The sequence below is a fragment of the Anabrus simplex genome, chromosome 3 (assembly GCF_040414725.1).
Source record: "Anabrus simplex isolate iqAnaSimp1 chromosome 3, ASM4041472v1, whole genome shotgun sequence".
Classification (NCBI taxonomy): domain Eukaryota; kingdom Metazoa; phylum Arthropoda; class Insecta; order Orthoptera; family Tettigoniidae; genus Anabrus; species Anabrus simplex.
The window spans coordinates 349837471-349861970 of NC_090267.1; the positions used below are offsets into that span (position 1 = coordinate 349837471).

General features: G+C 38.3%; 1 protein-coding gene across 5 annotated transcripts in view; it reads right to left on the bottom strand.

The window, feature by feature from the left end:
* Nucleotides 1–13193: 13193 nt before the first annotated feature.
* LOC136867329 (serine/threonine-protein phosphatase 6 regulatory ankyrin repeat subunit A) overlaps nt 13194–24500 on the bottom strand; it is a 205624-nt gene continuing 194317 nt past the window's right edge. For all 5 annotated transcript variants that reach the window (XM_067144486.2, XM_068227073.1, XM_067144487.2 and 2 more), the window contains exon 5: nt 13194–15735. In XM_067144486.2, coding sequence (XP_067000587.2) covers nt 13622–15735 — 2114 coding nt within the window. In that variant the 3' untranslated portion in view covers nt 13194–13621. The remainder of the gene's footprint in view (nt 15736–24500) is intronic.

Genomic DNA, 24500 nt, shown 5'->3' on the forward strand with positions numbered 1-24500 from the left:
AGAATTACAAAGGGACCTTGAGAGTATCCAACAATGGGTTGAAGAAAATAATATGAAGGTTAATGAGGCAAATCAACTGTTACAACATTTACAAACAGGAGCTTTAAAACTGAATCTGAATATACTTTGGATGAGGTAGTTATCCCAAAAAGATGGCAAGTGCAAATACATAGGTGCTTTGAAAAGTTCTCGGAATGTACTAGAATTAAGTATCTTACCTCGGTGGAAATGCTTTTATTTTTCAACATAGTCTCCCTGTAGACTAATGCATTTGGTCCAACGATGTTTCAATGCCTTGATCCCATCTCGAAAATGAGATTCCTCCAGGCCTGAAAAATACCTCTCCAATTCGGCTGTCAGTTCTTCTCTTGTAGAAAATCTCCGTCCACCCAGGAAAATATTCAGCTTGGGGAATAGATGAAAGTCTGATGGTGCCAAATCAGGTGAATAAGGTGGAGGTGGCAACAATTCATACCCCAGTTCATGAAGTTTTGCCATGGCAATAACTCTTGTGTGCGGCGGAGCGTTGTCCTGACAGCTTATAAATCTCATATTTATCCCGTATTGGCTCAACACAACTTAACCTTAGTTGCGTTGTCCTGATGAAAGATGACCTTTTTCCTTGCCAAGCCAGGCCTTGTTTCGCATATCTTTTCCTGTAGTTGGTCTAGGAGGTTTGCATAGTATTGCCCCGTAATTGTTTGGCCAGTAGGAAGATATTCTATCTGCAGAATGCCTTTTGCATCCCAGAAAACTGAGGCCATGACCTTTCCGGCCGAACGCACTGCCTTTGCTTTCTTTGGTGGTAGTGAATCAGCATGTTTCCACTGCTTTGACTGCTGTTTTGTCTCTGGGGTATAGTAGTGGATCCAAGTTTCATCTGTAGTCACAAACCGGCGCAAGAAATCTTGTTGGTCGCACAGAAAACGGGCCAGACTTTGTTCGGACATTTCCAATCTGGTGCGTTTGTTGTCCAATGTCAAAAGCGCGGCACCCATCTTGCGGATAATTTTTTCATACCCAATTCTTCGGTTAAGATATAATCTACCCGTTCAGAAGACATCCTTACAGCTTCAGCAATCTCCCGCACTTTCAGTCGACGATCCTCCATGACCATTTTATGCACTTTTGCGATAAATTCTGGGGTCGTAACACTTTTTGGCCGTCCACTACGCGGATCATCATCCAAGCATTCCCAACCAAATTTAAACTCGCTGGTCCACTTGGCAACAGTTGAAAATGAAGGAGCATAGTCCCCCAGTGTGTTCTGAAAGTCGGCATGAATTTCCTTTGCTTTCATACATTTCTTTACAAAGTATTTAATCATTGCTCGAATCTCAGTTTTTTCCATTGTCACAAATCACTATGCGGGAACAACAACAAAGAGTCGTCACTACCACACTCCTGCAGCTAGAGCACTGACGCGCCACGTGTTCACTCACAAAGGATGTGTGATTATTGCGCAGGAACCTTGTTGCTCTAGCACCGACATCTAAAGATGATTCCGAGAACTTTTCAAACCGTCCTCGTAGCTAGGTGTGAGATTTGAAAGTAATTTGCACTGGAAGGGTCATGTTGATGACATTGTTGGGAAAGCATACAGATCATTACATGTCATAATGAGGCTACTTAAAGGATGAAAAAAAGAATTAAAAGAAAAAAGTGACTTAAGTATGGTTCGTCCATTATTCGAATATGCAAAAAGTGTTTGGGATCCTCACCAAGAATACCTAATAAAAGAAATAGATAGTGTGCAGAGGAAAGCATCAAGATTTGTAACAGGGGATTTCAGGACAAAAAGTAGTGTATCAGAAATGTTAGAGGAACTTGGGTGAGAAACTAAGTAAGAGAAGGGAGAAAACTAGACTTATAGGATAATATAGAGCCTATACAGGAGAAGAAGCATGGGGAGAAATCCGTGAGAGGCTTCAGCTGGAAAATAATTATATCGGCAGAACTGACAAGTATAAAATTAGAAGGAATTTTACCAGAAGCGATTGGGGTAAATTTTAATTCATTGGGAAGGGTGTGAAGGAGTGGAACAGTTTACCAGGGGTAGTGTTTGATCCTTTTCTAAAATCTGTACAGATATTCAAGAAGAGAATAAACAGCAACAGAGAAAATACATGAAATGTTAGAGGGCATTCAACCAGTGCAGGTTATTGTAAATAAAAAATGTTTGTGATTAAATTAACTCCATCCCCTGGTCTAAGGAGTTTGGACAGCCGAAGTAGGGGACTGCCTGTAAGGCTGAAGTACAGTGGGGACTTTGAGGGCCCTTGGACTGCTACGGTAGCTGTGAAGGCCCTTCAGGAACTCTGAAAAGTGGTGGCAAAAGGGGCTCTGGTTGAGACGCAGCAGGTCGTTATGCTACTTAGGCTCCAAAATGGATAAACAATAAATAAGTAAATAAATGCAATGTTAATTTTAATCTTGTACCAGTTATATAGTATTATTAGAATAATTTCACATACTGTATATGAACAGACTATGTTTGTAAGTACAGGAGATATTATAAGTAGAATTTTGTAAACATATAAATTTAATAAGGATGAGGTGTGTGTTTAATAGAAAAAATTGTTAGCGTAAATTGTATAATATTGAATACAATAGGAAAATTTTCTTCTTCTCTTGTTAATTTAAAATTTAGTGCTTGACAATAATGTATTTTAGTGTACCGTTTGCCACCAAGGTAGACACCTCATTTGCAAATAAAGAGATTTTGATTTGATTTGATTTGAAAGGTCTCATTCGAGTGAAGACCAAGATTGTGATGAGAGAGGATCTAATGAACTTCAGATACCGTACCCATTGTTGTTACCTAAGAAACATAAAATAGTTGAAGCAATGATTATGGTGCAACGTAGACTTCGCTGTCATGCAGGTTTGCAGTTTTTAATGGCCTATTTGAGGAAAAGATACAAACTAGGAGGACAGTAAAGAAGGTGATAGCAAGTGGTCTGCAATGTAAGCATCATAAACTAAAGAAAGATATGAGCTGAAACAGAGTCTGCCCCTCTACCTAAGGATGCCAATGTTTTTGAAGTGGCTGGCACTGACATGGCAGGACCATTGATTCTGAGAGATAATTCTAAGGTATGGACTGTTCTCTACACCTGTGCCGTCTTCCGAGCAATCCATTTGGAACTAGTTTTGCCATCTGAATCTTTCATTGAGAAGATTTATTGCTAGAAGGGGCCATCCATCCATTATCCATTCTGGCAATGCATTAAAAAGCCTACATCTCCAAGAACTTCAACAACAATCTAGGTTTCAAGGAACAGAGTGGAAGTTCAATCCCCCTACTGCAAGTTGGTGGGGAGGAAAGTGGGAACGTCTGGTCCATTCCATTAACCCTTACCCCTCGAAATAAAGTTCTGTCTTGTCCCTACTACTCCTATTTTAAATGTGAATTTCCATCTTATATGACCTGTTTTCATCTTTCACAATTTTGGAGATGTATTTATGGTATAAACTTATACAGCAAGCTCTACTGGAACAAATAAAAGCAATATGTGCAATTTAAGACATGTTATTTTACATTTTTATTATTATTATTATCGCATACCGATTGGTTTTGTTAGTAATTTCACTGAACAAATTAACGGTAAAAGACAACTGAGAAACTCAAATTCAGTGTCCAGTTTCATACCTCATGGTGGCTTGTAGCCTGCAACGACTGTAAAGACTACTTTTTGAAATCTGGATATGTTGACTTATATTTGCGCCAGCCGTCAGCATCAGCTACATGTTGGGTTATGGTACACAAGCCGACCACCACCTGTTCTTTTGCATGTGCCATCAAATGCTGTAGATATATTCATTAGGGTACAAGGAATGAGAGAAGAGGTGCAAAAATACTTGGTTTTTGTACTATTACCTGACATATACAACACTGAACAGTACACTGTGTATGATTAGGACAGCACATGGCAACTGTGTTTGTTAAATATTGTTTGAGCCTTTGCGTACTGAGTGGACAGGACACAGCTCACGGCTACATTGCCATCTAAATAATAGATTTTTGACTGACTGTCAAATAGTATCTGGATTTTACAAAGTTCCATGCTGAACCAAAAGATGGCAATACAGTATAGCATTGTGTATTTCGGCAGACGAGCAGTGGGCGATAAAATGTCATGTCGGGCCTTGCCCAACACATGACCGGAAAGGGAATTTTGTAATATCGGGCCTCCCCCAACAGACAAGTGCTATGGGTTAAAGAATTGTTGAGACAAATGCTCGGAAGGTCTGTACTCACTTATGAAGAATTATCTACTTCGCTTTGTGACCTAGAGGCCATTATCAATGGACGTCCACTGACTTAAATATCAGAGGATCCTGAAGATTTAAATCCTTTGACACTATCGATGTTTCTTAACAATGTTGGAGATAGTTTTGTGCAAGATATTGATCATCTTGAGAAAGAGAAGTTCCAGGCACACCTGTGGTTCTAACAACACCTGATGCAAGAACTGAAACAAAGCTTTAGAAAGGTTCTGGTTGGTTGCATGCAACAAAAGAGAGTGTAGTGGCCACTAGCAAGAACAGTGTCGCTCTTTCCTGGCAAGGATGGTGTACCTCGTGTAGCCAAGTTAAGACTGAAAGATGAGACACTCATAAGACCTATTGAACAACTGTACCCTCTTGGAGATGGACACTTGTGAGGACCCTTTAGTTTCCAAAGCCTCTTCACCTGATTACATTCCCCATCGGAACCCATAGTGGTCACAGAGTGATCCCCAATCCAAAATACTCCTCTTAAAGTTATAGACTATGGAACCATGCTGATAAAAGGTCCTGTGATATTTGCAGGCATAAGTTATGTGTGATATTAAAGTCACTGAAATTATTCTTACAATTTCAGAGTGGGAGAAATGTTGAGAATTTCAATTGTTTTGGATTGTGTAGTACTTCTACTTTGTGTCATTTGGTTGTATATCACAGCTATTCTTTAATCAGTGAAATTAATTGTCAACCAGGTCTGTAATCTATGAAGATTATATGTTGTTACTGACTTTACACAATAAATATAATGAATATCAAATTAAGTGTATTACAACACCACATGTATAAATGATTTAAAATCTTCAAACATGTAAGAAAATGACTCAAAAAATATAAAACAGTCTAATAAATTCCATAAAATGACCAAATAATGACATATAATTTTAGAAAACTACCTAAAAATACAAAATGGCAAAAAAAATAGCCTAATAAATTATAATTTCTACAATGTGGGAACAATGATCAGGATTTCAGTACAAGTTAGCGATTTCTATAATGAACCAATTAAAATATGACACGTCATCAGAATCCTAGCCTTGGGGACCATTAAGGAAGTCATTAACAAGAAGCACACAATGGATGCATGCATTATCATCCATTATGACAAATTCTACTCCAAAATGTTATAGATATGGTGTCACTGCGGGTTGAAGAACGTCATCCCTGTATTGTACAACCAGGATATTGCCCTGCATGACTAGGAGTGGCATATGGTGGTCGCACTGATTGAAAATGAAATCCTACAACCTGTTTTCCAGTCAGTGACTGGGTCAGGGATGGAATGAATGAAGGCCCCATCTTGCGGCGAGGATAGAAATTGTGCCGGCTGCCGAAGCCTGTTGGACTCCTCAGGGGCAATGATTACTGACTGACAGATGAAATGAAATGATAGTAGAGTGTGTTGCTGGAATGAAGGATGACAGGGAAAACCGGAGTACCCGGAGGAAAACCTGTCCCGCCTCTGCTTCGTCCAGCACAAATCTCACATGGTGCGACCAGGATTTGAACCACGGAACCCAGCGGTGAGAGGATGACGTGCTGCCACCTGAGCCATGGAGGCTTGGTGGTCCCACTTATTAGATTTTCTCCAAACACATTGCCAATAATTGTTATAAACAAGGCTTATGCAACATTAATTGGTGAAAAGGACTTTATGTTAATTCTGAAGAGACCACTAGTGCTACAACTTCAACTGAAATACTGCCTCCCGTTTGAGCATGGTGTTCTGTCTGTAGGTGTGACAAGTTATTTTACAAACATCCTAAAGGGTTGTCTTTCCAGCCTGCATACGACAGGCCAAGATAGCAACACAGTTAAAAGAGTGTAAAATAAATCATGAAGTTCCAATAATACAGACTTGTGAAACCCCTTCTTTATCATCACAGGATCAGATAAAGTTTCACCTACTCTAATTCTCGAGATATATATTCTGGAAATTTAGCTACCTTTTCAATCACTGTTGTCTAGTTCAATAGCCCTCATTTTCATTAGTAGTCTCCCACATTTTACCCCTATCAAAGGCCTTGGATAGGACAATAGACCTCCTGAGTCTAAAATATCTGTTTTATCTTGCAGGAATCCTACAAGTTGAGCCTCATGGAATAACATTCCCTAACCCAGAACTGCCTTCTGTCAAACCACTTAGTAATTTTGCAAACATACCTGATATAATCAGAAAGAATGCTTTCCCAAAGCTTTTATTTTACAGTACAACCTCGATTATACATTCTCGGAAACTGAATTTTCCCGTATTATTCGTTCAAATTACGTGGTCCCATGAGCATCCTAATTAAAGCATGTAGGCCTAGTAAAAATCCTGCATTGTCGATTCCCTGGATCAACCGCCCAGTCCCATCACCGCTAAATCCTCGATCACGCATTTTTCAAGAAACTGTATCTCACGAAAGGATGGCTATAGCATACTTACAGACCTTAGTTTTTTAACATCCCGTCATTGCGGTAATTAGAAGAAGTACTGTACTGGAAAAGGGGTCAGCGGTGAACTTGCATAAGGGACCATCTTAGCATCGCATTTGAGTGGTATTGTTTAGAGAATCCTTGGAAATTATAAAGCACGAAGTGGCCATAACAAGTGGAAAGAGACAGCGCGCATTTCAACAGCTCGACTTGAAGACGGAACGAGTCTTGTCAAATGTTCGTACTTGCAAAACGTCTATGTTATGTCCAGGGTTAGAAGTTTACTTTTCTTACTTTTTTCAAGTGTATCGCCGAACAGGTTTTTGGCACCTCCCTCAGGGCACTCTACTCACTAGGCTTTCAGGCATAAATCGAAACTGCTCCTTCTTAAGTAACATAAATTTAGTATTTTAATATTATTGTATATGATTATGTTATTATCGAGACCAGAACAGATGTTGCACCTTACATACATAAATCCATGGGAGGTTTTGTGATTGCCTATTACTGTTTTGGTCCTAATATAAGACTGAGAATTTCAAGTTTTTGTGTTAAATTGCCATAAAAACTGCAGTCGTTTTATTTGCGCACCTTACATTTAAAAAGTTTGTATCATTTCACACTCTTATCGACTTGTACAGTGAGCTCGCTTTCCAGCTGAGCTTAAGGTCACAAACAAACCTAATTTCTTGAGTTTTGATGATATTTTTTTCTCTTTTAAATTTGATTCTGATGAGTGACAGGCAGAATTGAATATAATGCATTCAAGAACTTGAGAATCGATACTTACATTCGAAACCGTATTCTCAAGGTCAACATAACCTTTAAAAGATGATGTAGGCCTAATTTACACGGTACAAGAATTCCATAAACTGACTACGAACACTATACCGGTGACCAAATTACAATGGAAGATTAAAAAATGGGATTTCACCATCATCTTGGGCGCTTTTATAACTAATGTGCTTTATTTTATTTTATTTTATTCTAGAATTAAAAACTACTTGTGGTCGATTGTTGTTTGGCTTCGCGTTACGAGTATTAGATTTTTTTACGAGTTTGGCTGATCAAAGTTGCTGAACTGAAAGAAGTTTTCAGCCTTAGCACTGGTTTTCTCTGCTGTTGACTATTGTGCTCCAGTGTGGATTAATAGCCCGTATACAAAGTATGTTGAGCGAAAATTGAATACCAGCATGTGTCTCATATCTGGCACCATCAGATCAACTACAGTTCACTGGCTCCCACTGTTGTCTGGAATAATGCTACCTGACTTACGAAGATCCAGTACTCCTGTTCGAGAGTACAACAAGATCTGCAAGAATCCTCTGCTACCTGTTCTAAATGACATATCAGCTCTTAGTCTCCAAAGACTGAAATCACGACATCCAACCCTTTGTGATGCTGCTCTGAAGATGTCACCAACTTCAATGCTTTGGAGGAGTGGAAAGGCCGCTGGAATAACTCTCCTGATTTGCCCCTATACAACATCTTCAGAGGGGAAAAAATTGCAAATGGATCCCAACTGCCACATGCATTTTGGTCCAGACTGAACAGGATCGGGACAGGTCATGGAAGGTGCAGGGATTCTCTCTACAAGTGGAACTTTGTACCATCTCCAGAATGTGACTGTGGAGCCCCTCGCCAAACCATTCCCCACATTGTAAGCGAGTGTCAACTATGGACTTATCCGGATAGATTGGAAGACTTCCTATCTCCAACAGCGGAAGCACTACAGTGGATTTTAAAAAGTTGGACATTCAGATATAATAGATAACACTAATGCCTGAAGTGAATCAATGCTTTTTGTTATTGTGTATATATTGTATATTATGTATATAATTTCCTTGCCATACGCTTATAATAATTGTACCGGGAGGTACACCTCAACTCTGCACATTTAAAAGAAGCGCCCTATCAAACAAAACGTGAAACAGATACGGCATGAAGTTGGGACATTGACTAGAAGAGGTCACCATTGAATTATTGATTAATGTGTTATTTTGAAGTTGCCTAAACTGACTGGATTCATTTGTTTGGTTTGGTTTACTCAAAAAGTTTGAACTTTTCTCCATAGATGTCATCACAAGAAAAACTGAGGTAATGCACTCTGGTGCAAGGTAGAAGAATTAGTGATTTATAGGTTTTCACAAGTAAACTAACTTTCATTTATTTCTATATTTCAAGGTTGGCAACACTTCCTTCTCATTCTGACAGCTTTTGAATCTGGCCAAACACAAATTTTCTGTACATTCTTTTTTTCAGCCAATAATAGGCTTCATGTAAAGTTTTGTTCGGCCAATAAAAATGACAGGGTGTGTCTGGATTTAGTCCAGAACCTTCTCGAGCCATCCCCTCGGGTATATAAACTGCAGCTTTTTCAAGCTACCTTGTCTTATCGATCGTCATCTTACTGAGTGTGCGTGTTAAAACAGGAGGCAGGGCACCTCATTCTTTGCCAGGCAGTATACTAGCCCAGGTAATGGCCACCAGTTTTCTCTCTCTGTAGCTATCTCCGCCAACTTATCCGAGGGGAAGGATCTTCTTTTTTTTTTTTTTTTTTTTTTTTCTAAGGGCTTTACGTCGCACCGACACAGATAGGTCTTATGGCGACGAAGGATAGGAAAGGCCTAGGAGTTGGAAGGAAGCGGCCGTGGCCTTAATTAAGGTACAGCCCCAGCATTTGCCTGGTGTGAAAATTGGAAACCACGGAAAACCATCTTCAGGGCTGCCGATAGTGGGATTCGAACCTACTATCTCCCGGATGCAAGCTCACAGCCGCGCACCTCTACGCGCACGGCCAACTCGCCCGGTGGGGTAGGTTCTAAACTTTAAGTATGTAACCATCTCATTTCTGAAATGTAATATCCTCCTTTTCTAATGTAAACTTCATAAAGGTCTTTTAACTGTAAATCAGGGACAGAGAGTGCGTTACCTACCGGGTGAGATGGCCGTGCAGTTGGGAGCGCGCAGCTGTGAGCTCGCAACCGGGAGATAGTGGGTTCGAGCCCCACTATCGGCAGCCCTGAAAATGGTTTTCCGTGGTTTCCCATTTTCACACCAGGCAAATGCTGGGGCTGTACCTTAATTAAGGCCATGGCCGCTTCCTTCTCACTTCTAGCCCTTTCCTGTCCCATCGTTGCTATAAGACCTATCTGTGTCGGTGCGACGTAAAGCAAGTAGCAAAAAAAAAAAGTGTGTATTAACCTCCCGAGTTCCCCTTCAATTTATCTTGAGGTGACTAGGATTTTGTAACAATTTCTCTTTTCTGTAAATCTTTAAATTAACCTTCATTCTAGTCACCTCAGTAGCAAGCCCAATTAGGGTTTTGTACTTAATTTTTTTGGGAGCGCAATGGTACGCCTCCATATATTTTGTGTTTGGGCCAGTAATTTAACCTGTTCTTCTTTCCACGAAGGCCCAGTAGTTTTGGCTAATAGATTCTCCTGTGTAAAAAATTGTAAACTGTAGGTTGGGCCTAGAGGGGCCAGAAATTGTAAGATTTTTTGTAATGTTGCCTTGAGTAGACTGTAAGAAATTGGGAGCCAGTCTCCTGTGTTGAATGCGGAGAGATTGTAAACTCTTTCTTTTTTTGTGTAATATTGAGTGGGGCCTTTGGAAGGCTGTATTTGTAACCTTTGGAGCAAAGTGCTCTTGAATTGGGAGATTTCTCTCCTCGTCTAACTAAACGCAACATTTGCAATGTTGTAAACTTGTAAATTTGGAGCTGGAAGCTCAGCACTTGTAATTTCCAAACTGCTATTTGTATCTGTAACCTTGTTATTTCATTAAGTGAAAAGTTTGTTAAGTTTGTGATTGGAAAAGAAATATAACCTTTATTTAAAGTTTTAAATTAATTTTTGATATCGTGGTTAAAACCCATTCCCACCAGCACCTTCTTTCACCTCTGCGTACCACGGATAACCCCGGAACAATAATAATTGTGGAAACTGACCAAGTTTCCCCAGTAAAACTGAATGTAAAGTTTCGAGATGTTTAAGTTGTGTACCAGTAATTAATGTTTGAAGCCAGTCCCGCGGTCATACTTGCCTGCCCTTCACCCGGAGGGCCTGGGTTCGATTCCTGGCCAGGTCAGGCTTTTTTGCCTAAATGTGTGGGCTGGCTCCAGGTTTACTCATTCTACGATTACCTTTAATTGAAAAGCTATCAAATGGTGAGATGGCGTCCCCAGTCTAGAGCGCCAGGAATAATGGCTGAGAGAATTCGTCACACTGACCGTGCGTCACCTTGTAATCTCCAGGCCTTTGGACCATGCAGTGGTTGCTTGGTAGGCAGACGGCCCATTGGGGCTGTATTTTGGTTTTATTTAGGGGTGTTTGTAAGATTATAATTATACATATTTCATTTTGTGATGTTTAGCCAAATTGATTGTTCATTCATTCCTGGATTTTCCATTTTCCCATGTTGTACGCTTTTCCCAAAAATTCTCCAAAATGGAGAATCGAGGTTCCTCTGTATTTATTTTTCTGCACCGCACTCATATCTCATGTATTATTCCATTTATTATTAAGCTTGTTGTCCTTTTTGTTTTTGTAATTGAATATTAATATTCCTCGTTACAATGTAATTTAAATGGTGAAGTCAAAGAGAGGAGGGCCACAAACCCAAAATTCACCATTTCTAATCTATATACCAGTACATAAAATTATACTTTTGTTTATAAAATTCAAATGTTTGCCTCATCCTTAATCTTTTTCTTGGATTAGGTGTACAGAGGTCGAAAACAAGTTTGGTTAATTTCTGTCTGTCTATTTGTAGGTTTGTGTCAACATCAAAGGACAACAGCTAAACAGAATTTCCAGTAAATATTCTCATATTTGTGCCCGTATTGAAATTCAATATAAATGTTAAAATACAAGTGTTTATTTGTAAGTTCACCTATTCAATACATAAAATACATTCTTAATTCTTGTTATAAATTCCATATTTGGTACAAGTTTTGCCCGTCTACCAGGCTTCATCGGCCATAATAATATCTGAACTAACCTTGAGACATTATTATGGCTGATGAAGCCTGGTAGACAGGCAAAACTTGTACCAAATATGGAATTTATAACAAGGGCGAAGTCCTAATTATAACTGTATTTTATGTATTGAATAGGTAAACTTACAAATAAACACTTGTATTTTAACATTTATAAACAAAATTTCTCAAAACTGGTAAGTTCAAGGATAGCCAGGATGTGCACAGGGTATGTATTATTTTATTAGTATGTGGCACAGCAATACTAACAGGATCAGAATAGGGAATACCAGAACTCTGTTAATATTAGCAGCATGAAAACTGTACATAATTAAAGTTATCTAAAACATCAGTCCTGACTTTTTATGCTGCACGAGATCTCACCATATGTGTCTTGTTACATTTTATATAAAACTTCCATATATTTTTGGACATATTAGTTCTAACTAAAAGGTGCACACAGCAATTATAGACAATCTATTTCTCAATCATTTATGTCTAGTAAATTCCTTATTCTATTTGTTTCCTTTTTACGCTGCACGAATACAGGTAGGTCTTATGGTGACGATGGGAATGGACAGGGCTAGGATTGGAAAGGAAGCAGCCATGGCCTTAGTTAAGACACAGTCCCAGCATTTGCCGGGTGTGACAATGAGAAACTATGGAATGCCATGTTCAGGGTTGCCAACAGAGGGGTTCAAACCCACTATTTCCTGAATGCAAGCTCACAGTTACATGACACACTGTGTAGTCAACTCATTCAGGGGAACAGAAGTGTTCAAGAATAAATTTTGACTATGAAGTTCACCAATGGTCAGCATCACTGACGTGGAAATATTGTTCATTTGACATGGTAACAAAATAGCATGCGATGCTGGTGATGGTTGTTGCTTTTATAGCTGATAAACGATGTGATTGTTAGCCCCTATTGTTCAGAAAGGTAGTGAAGATAACTTACTGAAATGTGAAGAAAAACTTAAAAGGAACTATCACCCAAAGAATGATGAGGAGGGAAGAAATCATAAAAGAATGGGATGGATACTCTGGGGTGGAATGTTTTAATAATTCTGAACTGGAAAAAAAAAGTGATGATCTACAAGTCAGAAGTCCATAAAAGTTTTCAACAATAACATTACATTGTGCTCTGTGTCTTCTGCTGCCATTCATCTTGCTAGATGGCATTTCTGCAGCAACTACATGAAGACTAAGCAATCACTGGGATACAGCTAGCAAGTAAATAAAATATGGTAAGTACACTGAAAGAAGTACTGTACTGAAGAATTGTATCCATGATTTTACCAAACATTCTACGTGTTTTGGCGGAAATGCATTACAACCTAGCAAACTAATTATTGAATGTTGTGGAAATGGAGGTGATTTAGGCACAGTAAAATAAACTACAATGTAATTACAGGAACTTACAAAATATGCAATTATTATGTACAAGTAACATTTAATGTCTTCAGTAAAGAATGTTCATACAGAAAAGCATTTAATAGGTGTCAATGTTTACATAATTCTAACAGTGACAAAGAAAATGCAGACGGAGAAAGGAATCTAAAATAACAGGCTCCATACCAGAAGGAAAAACAAACAAAAAAAAAGCAGCAAAGTTCTTTCCCCTGTAGGCTACACACACATACGACTTTAGTAATCAACATTACATACAATCAGTAGATAAAATAATGTCCACTTGGACAAAAAAAGTATGACAGTGGTGTATACTAGCACTTATGTCAACAAAAATAGTTATATGAAATAAAATTGAAACTGAACGAGAACATCCAAGTTTTTTATGAGAAGGAAATAAATAAAAATAAGTTCTTTACTTTCTAAATGCCTGATAATCTGTCTGATAATACGTTCCACACATAGATGTTAAATCATAATTTTTGATGTCAATGAATGATTAATAATTTCTGAAGAATACAGGATCTATATATCAGCACCATTTTGCCTCAGGAGAGAAACGCATGCTGAGTGATTTCTCATACAAGCTATTTTCAAAGGGGTTTGGTTGTCAATATTTGTGTATTTAACCACAGCTCCCTTCTTAATCAGCAGCTGAACAATGTCAGCATCACCACAGAAAGCAGCACAATGAAGTGGTGAATTCTTATTTTTTGACAGAATATTTACATCTGCACCATTTTGTAACAGTAATTTGGAACACTCTGTTCTACCATAGAAAGCACTCAGATGTAATGCTGTCTGCCCATTTTTATCAGTAGCATTAATATTGGTTCCTTGCTGAAGTAAGAACTGAAGGCAATCAACCTTCCCTCTAGTGGCAGCTATGTGAGATGGCAATTGGCCATCGTTACACTTAGCATTCATATCTAGCCCCAATTCATGAGCCACTGTTAAACACTCCACATTGTGGCTTGCAGCCACATGAGCAGCACTAACACAGCCAACACCTCTCCTATTTTTATTCATTTTTTGCAACAGCATCTTAAAACACTGTACATTCTTTTCTGCTGCATAATCTAAAGGAAATCTTCCACCATGATTTACTGAGAAAGGATCTGCTCCATATTTCATTAACATCTCAATGCAGTCTACTCTACCTAATTCAGCTGCAAAATGCAAAGGGGTATTTCCAGCAACATCTTTAGGATCATACATACAGGAGTGTTGGAGCAATAAAAGTGCACAGTCTCCACGGTTGCCCAGGACTGCAAGATGAAGGGCAGTCTGGTAATTGGAAGTGCGTTCATTGATGTTGGCTCCCCCTTTTAATAATAATTTTATGCATGCTAAATCTCCTTTCACGACAGCACAGTGAAGAGGGGTGAGACCTGATTCTAACTGTACATTTACCTTAGCTCTATGTTTAATTAACAGCTCAACACATTCTGAATTTCCACGCATCCCAGCAACATGTAGAGGTGTGCCACCATCAATCATTTTTGCATTCAGATTAGCTCCCCAGTGAATCAAAAGTTGCAAACATTCTGAGCTATAGGCAGCAGCAGCATGTACTGGACCATGGCCTGTAGAGTCATGCTTGTTCACATCGCTTTTCTTGACAAGTGAAGTAAAATATGTTACACCTTCCATTGCTGCTAAATCCAAAGGAGTAACCCCATTTACACTTTGAGCAAATATATCACTCCCTTTCTCTAAAAGAATATCAATGCACTCTTTAGCATGATAGCTAACAGCAAAATGCAATGGAGTAATTTCATCACTGTCCTTCACGTTCACGTCAGCACCGTTGTCAAGGAGGAATTGAACACACCGGTTCTGTCCATTTCGTGCAGCAATGTGCAATGGTGTGATGCCATAAATATCTTGTGCATTTACAAATGCACCTTTATTCACCAACAGTTCTGTAAGTTCATCATTTCTGTTTTGAATGGCAAGATGAAGAGCAGTCACCCCCTTCTTATTCTTAATTCCAATGCTAGCATTTTTCTCCAGAAGAACTAAAACACAGTTCATAAAACCTTTCTGTGCAGCTATATGAAGGGCAGTATCACCAGTATTATTGACTGCATTCACATCACTTTCTGCCTCCAATAAATGTCTCAGTTTTACATCATCATTCTCTGAAACTGCTGAATGAATGGGATTATCTTTGAGAGTTTCAAATGCAATTTTCATTAATGCCAATGTTTCCTCGCTGTAAGACATCTCTATTTTATGTTTCATCAAGATTTTAATACAAGATGTGCTATTTATCTCCAGTGCTAGAGACATAGCAGTTTCCCCTTGCTTGTTCTTCAAATTTATATCAGCACCATGTTGAATAAGCAGTTCTAAACATTCGGGATGATTGAAAAAAGCAGCTATAGCAAGTGGTGAGTCAAGCATGGAGGTATTGGGGGTATTTCCATTTGCATCTGCTCCATGTTCCAGTAAAATCTCAACACAGTCAATATAATTCCTGAGCACTGCATATCCAAGAGGTGATTTTTTAAATCCCGAGTTCACATTGGCTCCTCCTAATATGTATTTCTTGGCCGCTTCTGAATTCCCGCATAGTAATGCTGCCACCAGACAGCAGTCCTTGAATGACAGTATCTCAGTAAAGAAATTATAATCTGAAAAGCAAAAGGAATAAACAGAATTAACGAAAACATTTGAAACTGACTGAATATTACTGGTATCAGTGTACCCATCTCAATGGACCTTGTTAATACCTTTTTGTGTGGACCACTAAAATACGACAACATAAGGAAAATAGGCTAAGAAATTGAAGCTGTTGCATTTAATTACATTGTATCAACCAACACAGAAAACAATTTAAGGGAAACATTAGCTAGAAAATAAACATAGAAAACAAGGAACATATGAACTATAAATCGTCATTGCTGGGACAAAAGCTCCTACTGACCCACAGCACATACATTATGAAGAGCGAGAATGCCTTGACAATGTGCACACAATATTCCACCTGATGACAGAACCTTACCGGCCAAAGTTCTAAGCTAAATTATTTCACATAGGAGGTTTTGTTCCAGCAGCAAAGAAATATTACTAAATGTGTATAAACACAAGTAATTTTTGTTCAAAAATCATATACAATGCAGACTGTTTCATTTTCAGTCTTGAAATATACATCACATATTACATGAGAAGGTTGCCGATGCCGAAAATTTGTCAGAGTTGTGAACACGCAACACTACAAAACTGCAGTATTTCTAAACAATTACATGAATGCTGGACTAGAAATGGATTTAGCTGTGCATGGTTTTAACAGACTGCGTACAAAATATACACTTCCTTCTCAAAAACTAACTATCAAACATAAAAAGATCACCAAACAAGATTAATACAATCAATAGAAATAACTAAATGCACTTGAACTTTCTTTGTGTGCACTTGTGCATGTTATATGCACACTTTTTCTTGATCTAGCTTTTAATTTCCTTTGTGCGCATATCTGGTTCCCATGGTTGGATCCTATATTCATATTCCTTCTTAGTTCTGAGTTTTGAAATATAAATGGGATACAATCCACTGCATTGAGTTGTGCTAATTCTTCACCTACTGTCATACTCATCTGTTACATTACCACCGTCAGAAGCACACACTCGACAATACATTGCTAAATGCAGTGCCGAATTTAACTACTGCAACACCTCTGGGTCCAAATTTGATAAGACAATATTACATGTACTATTATTTTTATAAAATGAATACACTAATACAGTAGAATGCCTCCAAGATAAAATATCAAACATTAGTACAATAATAATAATAATAATAATAATAATAATAATAATAATAATAATAATAATAATCTATATAAATAAAGCTGTAGGGGGCCACTGTCTGTACTTTCGTTTGTTTTGCCAATTTTTCAGATATTTATCCATTTTAGGTCAACTCAAGACTGAATCGGTGGTTATTATTTTTCGTGTCTGTCTGTCTGTTCCACCATCACAGTGAAATGGCCGGACAGATCTCAACCAAACTTCATATTTATATTATACTCATTCCGAGCAAGGTTTTGATATGCATATCATATTAAAATCTTTGAATAGACGGTTTATAGGAAAACCAGAACGGTTTTCCTCCATTTTCTCTTATACTATTGATTTTCTGTAAACTACGTGGACAGTATGTGAAATGCATCTTCATTATAAAAAAATTTGGTTATGTTCATAATTTACCTTACTCTTCAAATGACGGAGAAATTTACTATGTTCTGCGGGTACCATGCTCTGCATTGAGTGATCGACAGACCGACAACGAACCTACAGGTTACCATGGCAACGTCTCCGACTGCATGCCAACAAGGAAGTAAGGTATTGCCATTTTCCTCATCATGCCTTTAAATTCGTGGTTGTTCCTTGGGTAGAAGGCAAGAGGGGCGTCAATCGGCCATTCTGGGGGATATTGGTGGAATATCGTTAGAGGTTATAACCATCCTCGAATAGCTCAAGTAATAACACCATTACTCATCTTCTTATCTGTTTACCTAAGAATCCCTGCACCTAAACTTCTCCTCTGTTACCACTTTCTTATATCCATAACTCACACCAGCAAACTTTATTGAGGGGAATTTGATTTTCCAATACATTCACTTGGTATTTACATATTTATCATCATCCAGCTATCCTCAGTTATAAACCATTTTCTATTAATGTCAGCTTTCTTAGAAGTATTATTTTGCTTCCTTAATTACTCCGTATGTATGCGAGTGCTAATCCCGAAAGCTGGACACTCTTTTCTTTGAGGAAATATTCTAAGGTATGCAAAAGTATAACTTTTGGCCCCAGAAAGTATCGAAATATGGATGCAATTTTAACAACGGTGCAGAACTTCATTTTGGGATAATTGGTGGCTAATCGGTAAGTCGTATCACAAATCAGAAAGCACAATCACCTTTCATTTTGGAGAGATCTGAAACGTTGGTCCTACGACTTTTTGTCATATTTCTATCCCTTATACATTAAATAGAGCTGTATTTCTCGATTTCAAGTTAATTTTGTACTTTTACAAATTATTGTTGTCATTTGGTACACTTTTAGGAAAGATAGAATCATGACATTCGGCTCGCACATCAAATTTCACCCCATTCAATGACTCTTAACTCAATGAAACCATAAATATAGGAGATACGAGAAGACGTCATGGGACCAGCCATGTAAAACACTGAATGAGGCGTCTGATGGTGAAGTCCGTTTGTAGATATGTCGTACAGTTTCAAAGCAGTAACTCTCGAAATAAAGGTCTGCACTCTAGACATGTCCATACTTATCTATATAAATAAAGTTGTAGGAGGTCTGCTGTCTGTAATTTCATTTATTTTGCCAATTTTTCAGATATTTATCCGTTTTAGGTCAACTCAAGACCGAATTGGTGGTTTTTATTTCTCGTGTCTGTCCGTTTGTCTGTTTGTTCCACCATCACAGCGAAACGGCTGGATAGATCTGGACCAAACATCATATTTAGTGTATACTCATCGCGGCGACAGTTTTGATATGCATATCGTTTTAAAATCTTTGAATAGACGGGGAAGGATTATAGGACCCCCCTGGTTTTCCTCCATTTTCTCTTATACGATTGATTTTCTGTAAACTCTGTTAACTTTATGTGAAACGCCCCTTCATTTTAAACAACTTTTGTAATGTTCAAAATTTACCTTACTCTTCAAATGACGGAGAAATTTACTAATTTCAGCGGGTATTATGCTCTGCATTAAGTGACCGACAGACCGAAAACGAATCTACAGGTTATCATGGCAACGTCTCTGACTGCATGCCACCAGGGAAGTAACATATTGCCATTTTCATCATAATTCCTGTAAATTCGTGGTTGTTCCTCGAGTAGAAAGCAAGAGAGGGGTCAATCGGACATTCTGCGGGATATTGGCGGAATATCGTTGGAGGTTATAACCGTCCTCGAATAGCTTAAGTAATAACACCATTAGTCATCTTCTTATCTGTTTACCTAAGAATCCCTGCGCCTAAATTTCTCCTCTGTTACCGCTTTCTTATATACATAACTCATACCATCATAATTTATTTAGGGGTATTTGATTTTCCAACACATTCACTTATTATTTATATATTTGTACTCATCCCGCTGTCCTCAGTTGTAATCCTTAATTACTGTCTTCCTTAATTACTCCGTATGTACGCGAGTGCTAATCCCGAAACCTGGACAATATTTTCTTGGAGGAAATACATCTTCCAGGCCATGCAGATGTATCACTTTTGGCCCCGGAAAATATCGAAATATGGATGCAATTTTAACGATGGTGCAGACCTCCCTTTCGGAATAATTGGTGGCTAAACCGTAAGTCGTATCACAAAAGATCACGTTTCAATTTGGAGAGTTTTTTTTTTTTTTTTGCTAGGGGCTTTACGTCGCACCGACACAGATAGGTCTTATGGCGACGATGGGATAGGAAAGGCCTAGGAGTTGGAAGGAAGCGGCCGTGGCCTTAATTAAGGTACAGCCCCAGCATTTGCCTGGTGTGAAAATGGGAAACCACGGAAAACCATCTTCAGGGCTGCCGATAGTGGGATTCGAACCTACTATCTCCCGGATGCAAGCTCACAGCCGCGCGCCTCTACGCGCACGGCCAACTCGCCCGGTCAATTTGGAGAGATATACAACTTTGGGCCTATGACTTTTGTCATATCTCTATCCCTTATTCTTTAAATAGTACTGCATTTCTTGAGTTCAAGTTAATGTTGTACTTTTTACATGTGTATGTTATTGTTTGGCACACTTATAGGAAAAAATGCAATCATGACATTGGGCAGGCACATTATGACATGACCAGTGGCCATATGTTAGCAAAATTTTATGATTCCAGGGTCACATGAGTATCAAAAAAATAAAGTAGCATATGAAAACTGTACCAAATTTCACCCCATTCAATGAATAACTGAATCTAACCCATAAATATAGGAGATACGGGAAAACGTCACAGGACCAACCATGTAGAACACTGAACGAGTCATCCAATGGTGAAGTCTGTTTGTAGGCGCAATATAATATAGTCTTACTCACTTCATTTACAGTAATTTACGGAGAAATCCATATATAATGTAGAATACCGTAGCGAAGCACGGGTACATTCACTAGTAGTAGTAGTAGTAGTAGTAATAATAATAATAATAATAATAATAATAATAATAATAATAATAATAATAATAATAATAATTCAACTGAGAGAGCAGATGCAGATGCCTATCAACTCTGCACAATTCACTACCCTGTCTTTTAAACATTAACACATAATCACAATGAGAGTGGATATTCTCATGTTCCATTAACAGCTGGTTTCCATGCTTCCGATCATTGAAGCCAGTTGTTGCAAATTGGGATCATCATCATCATCATCATCATCATCATCATCATCATCATCATCATCATCATCATCATTTCATGTTTCCAGCTTCCCAGGTCAAGTTGTGAATCAAGGACCTCCATCTCTGCGTGTGTCTATACCACTCTCCTCCTTTTTTTAAGTATATCTTCTGGTTTTCCTCCCCTCTTCTCTATGCACTCCCACACTGAATCTGTCCATCTCTTTCAGGGTCTCTTTCCTGTTAACTTCTCTGAAAAAGCTTTTGTAGCACTCTCTCTTCTCCCAATCTCATCATATGCCCATACCACTTTAGCTGTTTTTGTTTCTATCCTGTCTTGAATTTTCAAGATTCCTGTCCTTTTCCTGATCTCTTCATTTCTAATTCTATCCTTTCTGGTCTTGCCCTCGATACCTCTTAGGAATTTCATCTCTGCTGCCTGCATTCTACTCTCCTCTCATTTCATTGTAGTCCACGATCCAGCTACAGAGGTTAGTATGGGTTTATAATAGGTTGAATATAATATTTTCTTACATTTCTTTGGGACATCATGGTTCCACAAAACACCCCTTACACTCTGGTAGAAGCTGTTTGCTTTTTGTATTCTTTTCCCAATTTCCTCTGTTATCTTTCCGTCTTCTGTGATCACACTTCCCAAGTACTTGAAACTTTTAGCCATTTCCAGAATTTTACCATTCAGTTTCATCTTTCCTCTTCCTTTCTTTCTTTCTTTCTTTCTTTCTTTCTTTCTTTCTTCCTTCCTTCCTTCCCCTTGTCATCACTATTGTTTTACTTTTCTCTGAGCTTACTTTCATCCCAAATTTTTCTATCTCTTGACTCCATACATCTACTTGTTTTTGCACTTCCGTTTCATCCTCAAAAATGTTTACAAGAAGCTCGCAGTTGTCTCTAGGTGGCGTTGGTTCGCCACCCATTTGAATAAGTTCTAGCCCAAAATCATCTTGATACCCATACGCAGAAACAAGGGGGGCATGTTTCAACATTGTGGTGGTATTCGTAATATTATAACAGACAGTTTTCGCAAAAGTGGAACAAAAATTCCGTTATTCATGCAGGTACCTTTAGCTTTAGAATATCACAAAAGTGCGCAAATCCTAAAAACTCATTTTCAAACTATTAGAACTTTTCATTTTTCCCACCCCATAAATTTGCCGCCCTGGTCCTGGGCCCATAAGGCCCATGTCTAAATACAGCTCTGGTTATATGCTCCTTGCAAATGTACTTTCGTCAGATCACATAGGTAATGTACCAACTGCAAGATCAAATACCTACATCAAGATGTAGAGAGGGAAGAACATAAAGAAAAAAAGCACACACATACAAACAAAACAGAATCACACTCAGTTAATTCAATGATAACAGCAGAAAATTTGGCAGCCACAACTAGTTACACAAAGAACTTGTGACCATGTTGGCGCAGTTCTACAATATACTCTGTAATGCTTTGTTACTAATTAGAACTTAGTTGTATAACAACAATTTACAGTACCGTATTACAAATGTTTTATTCCTATTCAATACAGTAAAGTGTTTTGACACCTACAATGTGGATGAAATTTATATATTGTAGTACCAATTAGTAATATTTTGTGTTGGTGGCTCAGTTGAATATCTACATGTGTTGCACTGCGACCATTGACACGTGATAGTGACATGAAAATGCTCAGATATAGTTTGATACATTTACCACAGGTAGTAGTTAACTGTAGGTAATGCCAGGTCAAGGTTCATGTTACAAAGATAATAGCATCCAGCTGGATGGCTAAATGGTTAGAGTGCTGGCCTTTGGTCCAAAGGGCCCCACGTACGGGATTTAAACCTTCATTAGTTAATTCCGATGGCTTGAGGGCTGCATATGTGTGCTGTCATTACAATTCATCATAGGTAGGGTCCCATCCTCATACACGCACAGGTCGCCGATACGGCGTCCACTCAAAAGACCTGCACTAGGTCTCTTTGGAGGCCACACGCCATTATTTATTTAAGATAATAAGTTAGCAAAAATAAAGATTATAATAGAAAGCTAGGAAAGGAGGGGAAGCGTGAATAAAGACAGCTGACAGGTATACAAATATAAATTCGGTATATAAAGTGATTTTCATAAATACTCATAAAAGAAAAGGGGTGGGTAGAAACAAACCCAGGAAAAAAGGGTGGAAGAGATCCCAAACAGCAAGAACATTATAATAGCTCAAGTATAATGTCTATTCTCCAATCAAATAATCTCAACGAGTAGGAGCAGAGTAAACAGCATACAAGAGTAAAGCAAGAGGGGAGATAGACAAAGATATCACTTTGCAAATATGGAACGCAGATCCCAAACAAATATAGTACTCGATAAATCAATGCCCATCATAAGACCCAGTACAATATTAGTTACAACTTCCCAAACACATCATACTTTACAAATGTGTAGAAAGTGTATATAGAATGTAAAATACAGAATGAATATCAATGCTAGAATTCAGACGATTCCAAGAAATGTTAACATCAAATAGAAACAACATTTAAAAAACAGAAAAACTAAAGTGACCAAGGAAATAGACAGGAAAGTCCAAATGTCCCAAAACACAGGGAGTAGTGAGGAAAAAATCTGTGTTGGAGCATAGTGCTTAGCATTACTCAGTTAATAATCTATGGAGCAGAACAAGCTCACTTCAAAAATTTATGTTAGGTAATTGAATAGATTCACCATTTATGTCTGTCATGGGGCATAATGTACATGTTTAGTCTAGATTTAGTTACCATTGCCAAAAGAGACCATGGTAAGCTCAACGAGGAATGATAAGTGATTAAAAATAAAGAAAGAATCCCCATAGGGAAAATGAGAAAGTTCAATAAAAGTGTTCATACCTCATGGTTCTGTTCTCAAGACGATAACCCTGGTGCTCAAACATAATAACCCAGACACACACCAGGAATGTAGTACTCCTCCCTCTCCGACAGGCCAAAAATCATCCCCACAGGATAGCGGCCTTTGAATGCCTCGACTTCAAGATTTGATTGCTCAGTCACATTCTCCTTTTCTCTTGCTGGGAGACAGATGCCCACAACACCCTCTGGGGTTCTCCATCTTCCTGTACTAGGGGGAGGATTCTTGTGCCCACAGTATGCACTAGCCATGTGTCTTATTGGGTGTGCCATTTACCAACTGATGAGCCCAACTAGGCACACTGGAGCGAAACAATGCCAACAAGGAATGAGTTAGCTGGAAAATTTATAATGTCCAATAACGGACCACCTATATTGGTATTATAAATTTACTCATTCGGAACAAATATTTCAGGTTCCCTGTGGGAATTAACATCTTTATCATAAGTGGTATGTTCCGAGCTGTCAGTGGAGAGATGGCGTGGAATGACATCAGTAGACAAATAAGTTTGAGTGGTGTCTTTAAAAGTAGGAAAGATCACAATATGAAGATAAAGTTTGAATTCAAGAGGACAAATTGTGGCAAATATTCATTTATAGGAAGGGAAGTTAGAAATTGGAATAACTTACCAAAGGAGATGTTCAATAAATTTGCAATTTCTTTGCAATCATTTAAGAAAAGGCTAGGATTTCACCATCATGTTGGGCGCTTTTATAACTAATGTGCTTTATTTTATTTGATTCTAGAATTAAAAACTACTTGTGGTCGATTGTTGTTTGGCTTCGCATTACGAGTATTAGATTTTTTGACGAGTTTGGCTGATCAAAGTTGCTGAACTGAAAGAAGTTTTCAGCCTTAGCACTGGTTTTCTCTGCTGTTGACTATTGTGCTCCAGTGTAGATTGATAGCCCGTATACAAAGTATATTGAGCAAAAATTGAATACCAGCAAGTGTCTCATATCTGGCACCATCAGATCAACTCCAGTTCACTGGCTCCCACTGTTGTCTGTAATAATGCTACCTGACTTTCGAAGATCCAGTACTCTTGTTCGAGAGTACAACAAGATCTGGAAGAATCCTCTGCTACCTGTTCTAAATGACATATCAGCTCTTAGTCTCCAAAGACTGAAATCACAACATCTAC